The sequence below is a fragment of the Carassius carassius genome, chromosome 30, assembly GCF_963082965.1.
Source record: "Carassius carassius chromosome 30, fCarCar2.1, whole genome shotgun sequence".
Taxonomy (NCBI): Eukaryota; Metazoa; Chordata; class Actinopteri; order Cypriniformes; family Cyprinidae; genus Carassius; species Carassius carassius.
Genome location: NC_081784.1, coordinates 28,325,718 through 28,339,197, shown reverse-complemented (window position 1 = coordinate 28,339,197; position 13,480 = coordinate 28,325,718). Strand labels below are relative to the sequence as shown.

Sequence of the window (13,480 nt, the reverse complement as noted above, 5' to 3'; positions counted from 1 at the left end):
AGCTGAGTTGCCTACGTAGGCAGCATTTTAACACATCACAGACAAGTTTCCGATGTGAAAGCAGTTTCATTATTGTGCTGCCTTCTAAGTTACCTCGTAATTCCAAAAGAGTTATCGAATGAGTACTTTACCAAGAAGGCAAACACATGTTACATTGACACAAGCTTCGGTCAGCATTGAAAATAATAAAACAAAACAGATCAGAGTCATTCAAAAATGGACCACTGGGTCAATCGTGAGGTTCCATTTCAGTTAAAATGGTGCTTTAGGAGGAAGCTACCAGTGTAGACAACAGAAAGCAATGCAACTCATTAGGTTTTGGAACACAATCCTAAGTTCCCAATAATAAAAGAGAAATATTAATATTTAGAAAGAGAATGTTACTGATGGATATTCTTATTTCTTGTGTAGGCAGTATCTTTTCTTCCTGTTCTCTCATTGGCTGTTAATGGGATTCTTAAAGCTTGTCGTTCTCTTCCCACGAAGCCCTTCTTTCAGAATTTCTCTTTTCCTGCTGCTTTATTAGTGAACCCAATTATCATTTCTTCTAGTTCACCACCACGGGAGTAAAATGTTGCGCTCGGAATCAAATTCTTCAATTACTCAGTCTCCTATAGGTTGGCAACTCTCACACTTTCTCTCCTTGCTCCATCCCAGTGGTATGTGTGCATCCCAGTGTGTGTGTGTGTGTGTTTGTGTGTGTGTGTGTGCTGCAGTGATCCCTGAATGGTATTCTCATTAACATTAATCTCATGCTTCCCTTTCCATCGTGCTGTCTGGGACGGTTTAGCATGCGGTTTTGTGTTTAGTCATGTTTCCTCTCTCGCTTTCATTGCATGTGCTTATTGTAGCTCTGTTGCAGTGCAGTTGAAACTTGCTCGACAATCTAATCTACGCAGAATATGAATAATTAATCACATTAAACTGAACTATATATATATATATATATATATATATATATATATATATGCGATAAACCAAATATGCTAAATTGTTTTTCTAAGCTGCAGTCTCTGAGGGTTAATCCTGTTCTACTGTATAATAATAATAAGTGTTTTTTTTTTATTTATTTTTTTTTATTATTAGATATTCTTGCCAGTGATGTGCAATGCATGCAAGTCATTCCCTATATCAAACCAGAGCACAAAACTGTGAACCGTGTTTTGCACATTTGAGTGGGTGGCCATCATTCCCAAGCCTGGATAAAGATACTTTCATAAAAAGAACCTTTAAAATGGCTTTGTGAAAAAAGTCCCTGAAACCTGCTTTGAAGGAATATTTTGGGGTCAAAACAATATATGCAATTATAAAAAATGTAAAAAATAAAAAAGCCTTGTCCCTTAGTTTGTTTACAATGATTAGGGTGGGGTGATTACTTTACAGATCAAATTATTAAAATTTTTACTAAATCGCCTTTTAATCGTTGGAACCACAGATGTTGGCCATAGACCTCAAGTTAAACTAAAGCCATGATATTCCTTTGAATTTCAGAGGCTTATTTTCTAAACCCATGTGAAAGGTTTTGCTGTGGTCTTGCCTCCCGACTCATTGCACTGTATGATCTTCCTCCAGCTAAGGGCAGAACCAACGTGGAGCTACGCGAGAAGTTTATTCTCCCAGAAGGCACCACCCAGGTGATGGCCAGTTTCCGCTACAGAGGTCGAAGGTCACGGCCATCCTCAAGAGGCACCTCCCCTAACAGATCCAATTCTAGTCACAGCTGTCCCACAGCACAACCCAACCCACCCGGATCCAACACACCCAAGGTATGGATTTTGTTGATTAGGTTGTAGAGATATATAAAGTTCTCCATGTTTTTATCACATTTTCATATCACCAATCTTGAAGCTTGGTTCCAAAACCTAGTGAGCTTCTTTGCTGCCCACTGGGTATATAGGAAACTGCTTTGTAAGACTAAGATGAAACCATAGGCATGGGTCAACAACTCAACAACTGCATAATACAAATAGGACATGGGGGACTCCATTAAAGGCTGTTTTTAAAAGAGTTTGGTCGCAGACTGTATATATACCAAGATGGTTCAGATATTAATTTCAATAGGAGAAAGTGCAACCCTCAATATGGAGGAATAAGTCCCGCCTACTGTATAAAATAGCCGAATGGCAATTAGTCAGTCAGTGTCCTTAAATGCATTGGCTTTACCAACCAGAAATATACACATTTGAATAATGTTTGTGCAAAAGAAACAAGATTTAAGGGGCAGTTAATTCACATGTTATTGCTGATTTAATATATGGCATTTAAATGAGAGTTTGACAGGCAGTTTTTGAGATATTTAAGTATATAAATACCAAGTGCCAAAATGTGGGTTATTCACAATAAACACTCAGTATGACTTCCAAGTAGATACTAAAGATGAGCATAACCCATGGCCATCGCATATCCAGGTTCATAACTAAATGTGTTTTTTTTTTCTCAGTAACATTTGGATAATAAAATCAAACAATATAAAGGACTTGAGCATAAAAAGACATAGCACACTTGAAAACTGTGTAAAAATACATAAATAAATAAAACAGTACATTTTCATTAGTTTTTAACTATTTTATCAGTATTTAGAAGTATTCATTCAGCATTAAATGAATTATGTTTAACTTTTGAATTTCTTCTGTTCATATCAATTGGCCAAAAGAAGTTATTTTGGAAGGCAGCATAAGCATCTTTCGTCAGGAGTGTATCTATGGCATCTTAGAAAGCTGTCTAAGGGAGCTCACTAAGATTTGGAAGAGAGCCATGCACAGCCCCATCATTGTTTGGTGATATTTACTGTATTTCCTGTCTTTTTTTTTTTTTTTTTTTCTGTCGCTACCCTTCGTATGTGGTAATTGTTTCTCACAGACTCCCCAACATTTAACCCGCAATTATGACAAACCATGGCTGACAAACAGCAAATCAGCTACTCCTCTTAAATCATCTGACTCCTTTGACAGCCAAGGGTCATCCAATGAGGTATAGTGCTTCAGAAACGAGTGACAAATCCACATCTAATCTCCGTCTCCTGCTCCTGACCTCTGTCTCTGCCTTGTTACTGATCTAATTGCTTCCTGTGTGGATCTGGGATTGAGTTCAATCTCTTTCTCTGGCTTTGCAGTGATGCATGGAAGTGGTCCGTTATTAAAGCGGATGTGTTAACTCTGATCTTTAAACCTCTCTTTCGCAAAGGGGATGGTGTGTTTGTCTTAAATCAAATCAGCTTGACATACAAAAGCCTTTTCTAAACATCACTTTCAAGCACTTACTGCTAAATTAATATTTTCATGTCCTCTTGCCACTAAAACGTAATGCTTGTGAGATCTTTTCTACATCCAGAACTCTAAAATGACTTCTGTAAGGCTGACTTTGATGCAGCATAGGCAGTATACTGTAATTCTCTTGTCTGTCATGCATTTAGTCAGTCTTTCTGGCCATGAACTGTACACACTGCAACGTTTTGGGATGAACAGACACATTTAGATGTGGGCTTGATATGAAATTCATAAGTCAATCCTAAACCAGTCATGATTTCTTTGTGCTTGCTTTCGTCAAATGTGTTTCAGTGCAGTTTCAGTGCCAGAATGTTAGAGCAGAGCCCCACTGGGTTTATCTGCATCTTAGAAAGCTTCTCTTGGCCAAAGGTTGCTGTTTTTATTTCTGTCAGTGAACAGTCTGTTACATGCCTCCTCATTGTCCTTTTCTAAATGTTTCTGAATCATGATATCTTACAGAGCACCCCTATTCAGGGAAGCAAGCTTCGTCTTCCAGGCTATTTGTCAGGAAAAGGCTTTCAGTCGGGAGAAGATGGGACCTTGATAAACGCTGCAGTCATGAAGGCCAGAGGTCAATCCATGGGTGAGTCGGACACACCATCTGCTCTTCATCGATTTTTGCTGCTGCTACTGTGTGATATATTGAACATTCACAAAAAAACGACACTGATTTTATTGGACCATGGTCTAATGGGTTATTATGAGACTATAAAGATCAGTTTCTTTTATCAGATCTGTCAAGTATTCAAATATGCATCACCCAAAAAAGAACACAGAGCAATATTTTTAAATGTTATGTTAAAGAAATATTTAGTTAAATATCGATGTCTAATATGAGTAATAATATGACTATAATAGGACTGCCCCCACCTAAAGAGTTTTCTAGACGACTACTAGTCGTCCATTTAAGCCATAAATTGCACATTTAAATAATTACTTAATTACTTGCGTTTAAGTGCATGTACAGTAGGTGGCCAACCAGAATGTGCTTTCTATCGCCATGGGTGCCGCTTCCACCACGTCTGCAAAATGCATTTGCAGCATTTGACTGCTGAGTGCTACTTTAACCACAAGTTATCAAGCTAACGCTTTAAAGTGCATTTTCACAAATAGCCGTCCGCTTTGCCTCGCCATGTAACATGTGACGGCTGCAGTCGGTGGAAAATGAAAGAAAAACACTGTAGGCCTAGATAAAATATTTAATATTCACTGATGCAAATTTAGTACCTATGAAGTTATGTGCATTTTTCATTTAGAAAAAAAATTAAGCAGGAATAATGGGAAGTTTATGAGCCTGTGCTTATATTTAAGCTAAGTATTACACCATATTTTAGATTTTAAATATTTAACAGGTGTGCAGCATTATTTATATAATATTAATCATGTGTTATTACCTTAAAGAAATGGTGGTTTATTTTGCATCGGAGCATCAAAAGCGGTAGCCTATTTCATGCTAGGCTACATACATGGATTCTAAATGTCAATATTCTTCCATTACTTAATATTTGTCACAAATACATTTTTAATTTATATATTAAAATTCCTTTGATAAAACAGCATGCATTTTTGTCATGCACATACATTGATATTCATTACCTGTCCTTTATTTTGACAGTACTATGTGGGGAAAATATTGCTGTTCACTAATTAAGAAATTGTTGCATATTTTATGAATTTTTTTCCTTTATTTTAGTACAATATGATGTACAATTACTATTATTTAGGCCTAACTAAAACAAGAAATGGATTAATTAAACTTGGCACGATTTAGCTAAATCATTGAAACTGAAAAGAAGGGATGGATTAATAAAAGGTCTTCTGTTAAAACTCAAGTTCTCTTTTTTTCATGCTGATGGCTGATGACTAGCCTACTGTGTAGGTCTATATACTGCTGGGATCTGTTTCAGACTTTCCGTATAACATTTTAAAAAACTATTTATTCTACTAACATTTTAGAAATTGCATTCTCAATGAGAACATCGTGGAGTTTAGCTCAGTGCGGGTCAGAAATGCACACGCGTCAAAACTAATTTAGATGTCAAATAATGTTCATTGTCACTATTATCTTATTTAAAAATGTAATGTGTTTCACATAACTTGTGTCGCTATCTTCTCTGAGAGTGCAAGATTTGGTTATTCGGCTTGCATGCTGCACCTCTCTCAGATGTAGACTTGTGGTGATTTATTTGAATGCGGAGCCCATATTGTAGCGTTAACCTAAAATAAATGTGCTCTCTTACTATTCATATTTAAGTGTTTGTGCTGAAAAGTATTAATGCGCATTTGTGACAGGGAAGCACCCATGTGATCATGAAATAACGAAAAACTGGGGTGCATCATATACATGAGAAAAAATTTTACTTTCAGGAAACAAATTCAAAATGAAATCATATACTCCCTGATTATATAATTTGAAGGAAGGTTGTATTTATCTCTAAAGGCACGTCCAGTAGGCTACTAGACCTCTCTGTTAAAGTTTTTAAAGCATTTATATGCGTTTGCATAAATTTTGTTTTCAGAACGGTCCGTAAAGGAGAGATGTCATATCCTTAACTTTGCTTTTGTCCTCTGAAACACAAAATTGAAAATTGAAATAAAATTGATATTTTATGTTTTGAGAATGATCCACCCTTCTCCATTCTGCAGATATTGTTGCTTCTGGTTTGTGCATTGTAAATCACAGAAAGTATACAAAATATATTGTCTCCCCAAAACTTTTTTTTTTTTAAATCTGTAACACCTATAATAGCCTATAAAATATGTTCATAGACAGATACTTTTCTGATGTCTGGACTCTACTTGGGATTTAGAAAAACATAAAGAGATGGTTCAATATATTGGTAATGAATATATTCTGTGAGAATTTATATTTCAGGTTTTGGCTGAATGTCATGTCCTTAACGCTGGAATTGCCCAATAACAAAACTAAAAATTATTAGGCCTACGTGATGTTGTGATATTTCTTATCACTATATTTTTACATTTGTATTGCCAAAACGACTGCAGCATTGCACATACAATTAAAATGCAAAATTGAAAATAGTACAAAACATCAAATAAATTAAGAACTAAAGTTTTCGTCTCTCTGGCAAGACGTGCGTCTCTTTTGGCCAGTTTCTTTGTCTCTCTCTCAGAGGTGCTGCGTCTCTCCTGAGAAAAAAATCAAAACCATATTATATTGTATGTAATACTCTGTATGCCATTGCAAAAATTGCAAAAGCCAAACCAAACGAAGCCTTTGTCCTAAAACAGATACTTTGCCTAAACCTGCTGAGCAAGTTTGAAGCGCTCATCAGACATTCTCCATATAAAAGTGCAAGAGATTCACACCGTTGTCAAGCCCCACAATGAAGCTAACTACCCTTACAGTGTGAGGATTAACTTGATAAACATTGTGTGTTTGCGCTCACAAGACAGACGCACTCTTCATTCACCTCACTTCGCAATAATAAAAATAACAATGTCACCATGCAGATCATTTTTGTGTGTATTATAGTGTTCAAAAGCTGATGTTATATAGGCTTAATATATTTATATATATATATATATATATATATATACGTACATACGTACATACATACATACATACATATATATATATATATATATATATATACATACATACATACATACATATATATATATATATATATATATATATATATATATATATATATATATATATATATATATATATATATATATATATATATATACATACACACACACATATATATATTTGTGAGTACGCTGCTTTTTGCTGCTTTCGAGAATAGCTTACAGCAAACTAACTTATTGCACCGATGATAGTACCACCATTTATTTTCCAACCTCACATAAAAATTGTTAATTGAACAAAAACTAATTTCTGCTGTAATAATATATAGACTTTATAAAAGTTGTTTCTTAAATATGGACGATCATACATCATTGACGTCTTACTTTCATTATTAGCCCTTCTTGGATCCAGTCTTAAATGTATTCTGTAGCTTATTGTGAATATAAATCTGTAGCTTATTGTGAATATAAACCATCAGTTTCTGATACAGTAAAGCTAAACTGCACCTGCTTTTTCCCTGTTCACACAGACGAGACGGCAAGCGCATCCTGTTTGTTTTCTCTATTTTACAAAAGACACAATATTTTGTTGATGCTGTGGGTGCACACAAAAGTAAGGGTAGACCATTAAGGGCACCTCATGCATTAAGCACATTTCAGCTTCCACTCTCCACACAAACGATGGAGATACACACCTAACATTGCACTTTTATTTAGGTTAAATGTTTAAGCTAAGATTGTACTATGATTTTAAATATTCAATATCTACAGATTTTATTTTAGAATGCTAAATTGATTAATCGTGATCAACTCAGCTGTCTGTTCCAAACATTTTTCTAAATTAATTAATTATAAAACACTAAGAAATATAACTTTGCAATTAAAAACAAAACTGACCTATTTTAATGGCTGCAACAGCTGTGTAATTAGGAAGCAAAAAACAAAGAGAAAAAAAAAAACACATGCTCCAGTCGGACTCGGGCCGAGGACACTGGTAAGCTGTCAGCTAAGGGCTGGTATAGGGTAGTTTTTTTCGCTATTTTCAATTGTTCGAAAAACCTACTTTTTCTAACTCGTCCTAGACAGTTTGTGTGATTCTAACCAAAATTGGCTCAGATCATCTTCAGACCATGCTGGCTAAACGTTATGGCATTCAAGTTGTCCAACCATTCTCGAATAACACACAAACGAATTCGATGAAAAGCATGCAAAAATGGATGTGAGACTATATCTCTGCAACGGTTTGGTGTATTGAGACCCAAATTGTTGTGTGTTATGACAAGCATGACCTGAGACTACCTGCAGTGGTTTGGCGCAGTGCCACCTAATGTTCAGGAGATCCCAAAAAAAAAATTCATTTTTTTTGTTTATAACTTCAATGGTTTGCTTTCTTTAGATTCGGCGGAGCATCCCGAGTTGAACCATATCAAATTCTCCCATGTCAGTAATTTTGGGCATCGGCCATTTTGAATTTTGTAAAAAAAATTCATATTTTATGAACGCTTAGACTTATCATTACAAAACTTGGTATACGTCTTCACACCATGCCCTGATGGTACTCAAAAAGTTTTGGCACCACCTTGTGGTCAAAAGTTATAAAGCATTTTATGAAAATGCTAATAACTTTTGCATAGATTATCATTTTGTAATGTTGCTGCATACTTTCGATCATGCAGAGAACATCGATACCAATTTTGCCATAATTGGCTGAACTTCCTCTCCGCAATTTTGATTCTTGTTGAAAACCTACTTTTTAAAACTCCTCCTAGAACGTTTGTCCAATTTTCCGCACATTTGACTCAGATCATCTTCAGACCAAGCTGGCAAAATGTTATGGATTTTGTGTCAATATAGTTTCGTTTAGCACATCAACGAATTTGCTGGAAAGATACCAAAATGCATTTGAGCCTGTATCTCTGTAAAGCTTTCACATATATCACAAACTTTCTATATGTCTAATACATTTGTCTGATTTTCACCAAAATTGAGTCAGATGTTCTTCAGACTATGCTCACAAAAATGCTTGGATTTCATGTCGATACAAAAAATTGTTTTTGTATACCACCACAACAAAGTTGAGGGATAATGCCAAACTGCATCTGAGGCTGTATCTCTGCAAAGCTTTGACATATTAACACCAAACCATGTATGTGCCATTGTCACCTCACACAGAACACACCACATCGATTTGATAACAGTGCCACCTATTGGTCAAAAGTGATAATTCCTTAAGGCATATTTCTAGTGGTTGTATTTATGATTTATTTTTTTTTGCCATTTCAACTACAATCATTCTAAAACAGCTTCAATTACTCATTGTTGCAGTTGGTATGATGCTACAAGCCATGCTTAGCTTCTCATTTTGCCTCTGCTGGGCTTGGCCATGTAATTGCTGCTTGCAATTATTATTGTTATTATTACAAAAAATGCTTAATTATATTTAACCCCTGGACACTGGTGAACTGAACACGTTTTAACTAATATTTATTTTTTATATTTTATCATTTTTGATCCATTAGGCTGCAGCCTATGTCTATCACAGGTTTTAAAATTAAATTTCTAAAAATTAATTTTAAATAAATTTTTAAATAAATGTAAATAAATTTTCAGATTTTTAAGGATGTTTGAAGATTTGAAGATTTATTGTTGTTTTATTTCCTTATTTGATATCAGTTTACAAAACGAAATAAACATTTCAGTCAGTTTGCAAACTGTCCCTTTGGGCCACTTGGCGGTAGTTTTGTGAACAACTTCAATTCGCGACTGACTTGCAGTTAGCGCTGTGGCCCTGTGGTGGAGATACACGCGGCTGTAATAGGCATTTTGGTTGCCCACCTACTGTATATAGCCTCCCACAAAGCACCCACAAAAGTAATGAATGCATTGGGGAAAATAGCCAGGAGATATAATTATTTATTAAAGTTTAACTAAACCCCTGGTCAGAGCCTGACTCCACCCACTGGCAATATTTGAAAAATGCTGAAAAGTGGGCGGAGATAGAGGGGACGAACCGAGGGCAGGGCTGAGCAGGTGGGGCATGAACCTGAGACCCGCAATGATGGATTAATTGACAGCTGCTGTCAGAGTCGCTAAAATGGAGAGTGACTGTAGTGACGCAAGTAGCTTTGCAACAGAGCATTCATTTGAAATAGAATTTGAAATAGAATTTTCTCCCCCACCTTCACCTGAAGTGGAGGGTGTCGAGGTGTCTGTGGACACAGAGCCAGGGCCTGAGCCATATGCTAGCGAAGCAGCCACACAAGAGAGAATGGGGCTAGTCTCTGAGTAAGGCACTGCATTGCTTTTCAGCGCGAGCTGTGTGGAGAAGCCCATTTCCACCTCCATTGCGTTGGAGAAGCAATCCCGCGTAAAATGCAGTTTGCACATTCCAGCTCTAGACGGGAACTTGCGATCTTTCAGGCCAAAAGCATGCAACCACTGGCGCCTAATTTTCACATCTGCTGGAAAACTATGCAGTCCAGCAGTGCTGTTGCAACCAGCAACACTACACCTACGTACCATCCTGACCACTGTACTAAATACAGATAAATCTATGCTAACTTGAAGCTCTCCTAACTGATGCAATACTATGCTACTAACTAACTATGCTTCTAACAATACTAACGTTACACTAACAACTATGCTAATTAACTACATAGACTACACTAAATAATTTAAACAACTATATAAGTGCTATGCTAAATAGATGCTAAAATACTCTATCCTGATCGTTTTCAATCCTCGCAATTCCAATTTATGACTCGCTACAATGATTTTGATGGAACAAGATGGTTTTATACTGCCAAGGGCGTGGTAGCTCGTACCAAGGGTGTGGTGAGCTGGAAACTCCTTACATCACCTGCCACCGCAAACATCCAATAGGAAAAATCAACTGCAGTAGCCATCGTTCAACCTGAAGAGGTCAGCACTCAGACACTTTTATACCATATATCACATGCTCTTTTATACCACTTTTATACCATATACCACATGCTCATCTTGAATGTCTCACTGTGATTGCAACAACAAACTACAAATACAACATGAAGAAAGTCAAGGACATGCATGCCAGCTTTCGCTCATCCCACTATAAAAGTAAATCTGGTCTTAAACGAAAATGTATTGGCCGTGTTATTTCTTTTTTGTGGGATGTCCAATTTATATGTAGAAATGCACATTTGCAAAGGTGACTTAGTATGTTGTTGTAAAAGTGGCTCGCCTTTTGATTTTGCTCTGCCAATGTGGCTCTTGTGAAACAAATATTGAGGATCACTCCCATATATTGTAGAATTAAAACACTTTATACTCAAATGTCAAAAAAGTTACTCAAATCAATGAACAGCACTAATAAAGCCCCATTCTCATAGATCATTAACTAAAAAAAGCTGGTTTAGGGTTTAGTTACCCTTTAATAAACTACTGTTTTCCCAGTCAGTGTTGGCTGCAAAGATAAAGTTTACGTTGCAGTACAGTGGATGGACAGAAATGCACCTTTCTGAAATTGTGAGGGTACGAAAATGAAAGTTGATCATATTTTACTTCTGGATTAAAGATTTTGAATCTACATTTGTCAACAGTGGTTGTTTGGATGATGTGATTCTAGTTCTTTTGGGAAACAAAATCTAAATATATATCAAACATCATTAAAAGCCTGAAAAACTATAAATAAATACTTTATTTTTATTTATTTTTTTATCTTAGTGATGAGCCATTATGTGGATGTCAGTATCATAGTTCTGAGATGTAACTGGCTGTGAATTCCCTTCTCAGGGTTGGGTAAGATCCCAAGCAGGCCCGGCAGCAAAGCAGGAAGCCGAGGGAGCAGCCGCCGTGGCAGCGATGCTTCAGACTTCGATATTTCAGACATCCAGTCGGTTTGCTCGGACATGTCGGAGCCAGTGACAGACTCAGGACGCCCAACCCCACGCTCAGCCTCACGCCAACACGGAGGCAAACCCTCCAAAATCCCAACTCCCCAGCGGAGGAGCACCCCTACTAGCAAACTGGCGAAGACTAACAAGAGATAGTCAACAGTGTCCAGTCCACAAAAGTGGCCAGGTTCCGGGCCTCCATTCTGACAGCACTGGGTTGGCGCACACTAAACCGAGACTGGACAGACATAGATTTACACTAAAGACTGTAAAGTGTTATTGATTTTAAAAAGCGTAGCAAGATGTAAATTATTCTGTTGTGAAAAAGGAAGTTAATGTGGAGTGTATGTGTGTGAGCGTGTGTGGAATGCAATGGCTTTGTGCATTTGTCCTGTACTTTTTGTGACTTTTGTGTAATTAATATTTTGTTTATTGCTGGGAAAGGTGAGCGAACACAAGAAGACTGTTGTTAGGTAAACTAACACTTTTCCACATTTGTGTTGAGGGAGAAGCTGAATGTACAGTCATTTCCTCCAGCGGACATGCTTGTTGGCGATGATATGCCCTTGTATTCTGCCAGGACACCACAATTATTTATTCATCTATTTAAAGTGCAATGACAAGCTGCTGTTATGCATTTAAAGGGTAATACGATACCACTGCTACACTACAACTGTAACTCCTGCTATCATACACTACAGTTAATCCTGATCATGGCCTTTAAACTTGCATATATAAGAACCGTCTGTAGCACCCGCAGTAATGTTTGTTTCGATCAAATCACAGATTGTGTGCCAGCTTACTGTGACTAGAACTTTCTGACTAAATACATTCATAAGTGCAATCATGCCTGTGTACTCTATGGTTCCTTTTTGCCTGATTGATGCAAATTACTCAACTTTTTGTAATAAATATGCTTGCAGAAAGCTCAACAATATATACAAACTACAAAGTCTCACTTGTTTCCATCTGTCCAAGACGCATTTTGACTGAGTTGCATTTACGCAACTGCGATTACCAAGACTTAAAGGTGTAGTTCCCCCCAAAATTAAAATTAAGTAATAAATTACTCACACTCATGACGTTCCAAACATGTAAGACATTTGTTCATCTTCAGGACACAAATTAAGACATTTTTGGATGAAATCCGAGAGCTTTCTTTACCTGCATAGTCAGCACCACAACAGAAACATTTTCTGGCTCAGAAAGTTAATAAGGACATCGTTAAAAAATAGTCCAATTGACATCAGAGGTTCAACCTTAATGTTACGAAGCTATGAGAATACTTTTTCTTATTCATTGTTTTTTTTTTTTTTTTCACGTAGTGCAGCGCATGTGGGTTCTTCATTAACAGAATGACGATGGAGACTGACGCGGAACAGAAGAAAACATTGAATAAAGTTTTTATTTTGGTTTTCATTGCACACAAAAAAAGTATTCCTGTAGCTTCATAACATTCACTTGATCCACTGATGTCACATGGACTATTTTAATGATGTCCTTACTACCTTTTGGACCATAAAACGTTTCTGTTTCATTGCTGTTTATGCAGGGTCAGAAAGCTCTTGGATTTCATCAAAAATATCTTCATAAGTTTAAAGAATGTTTCTTAATTTTTCATTGTTATGAAACACATTTTATCTTAAAGACATTAGCTTTATTTTTAAACATTATTTACTGTAACATTACAGTTTCTGCCATATAAAGTTGAATATGTGTGTGTGTGTGTGTGTGTGTATACATAAAGTCAAGGTCACACTTTATTTTAAGGTCCAGTCCTCATTA

General features: G+C 36.4%; 1 protein-coding gene across 2 annotated transcripts in view; it reads left to right on the top strand.

Moving 5' to 3' along the window:
* The window catches only part of LOC132110986 (dystonin-like), a 158,164-nt gene extending 145,517 nt beyond the window's left edge, over positions 1 to 12,647 (top strand). For both annotated transcript variants that reach the window (XM_059518140.1, XM_059518141.1), the window contains 5 exons: positions 552 to 659; positions 1,573 to 1,766; positions 2,860 to 2,970; positions 3,726 to 3,849; positions 11,595 to 12,647. In XM_059518140.1, the coding sequence (XP_059374123.1) occupies positions 552 to 659; positions 1,573 to 1,766; positions 2,860 to 2,970; positions 3,726 to 3,849; positions 11,595 to 11,851 (794 nt within the window). In that variant the 3' untranslated portion in view covers positions 11,852 to 12,647. The remainder of the gene's footprint in view (positions 1 to 551; positions 660 to 1,572; positions 1,767 to 2,859; positions 2,971 to 3,725; positions 3,850 to 11,594) is intronic.
* The last annotated feature ends 833 nt before the right edge of the window (positions 12,648 to 13,480 follow it).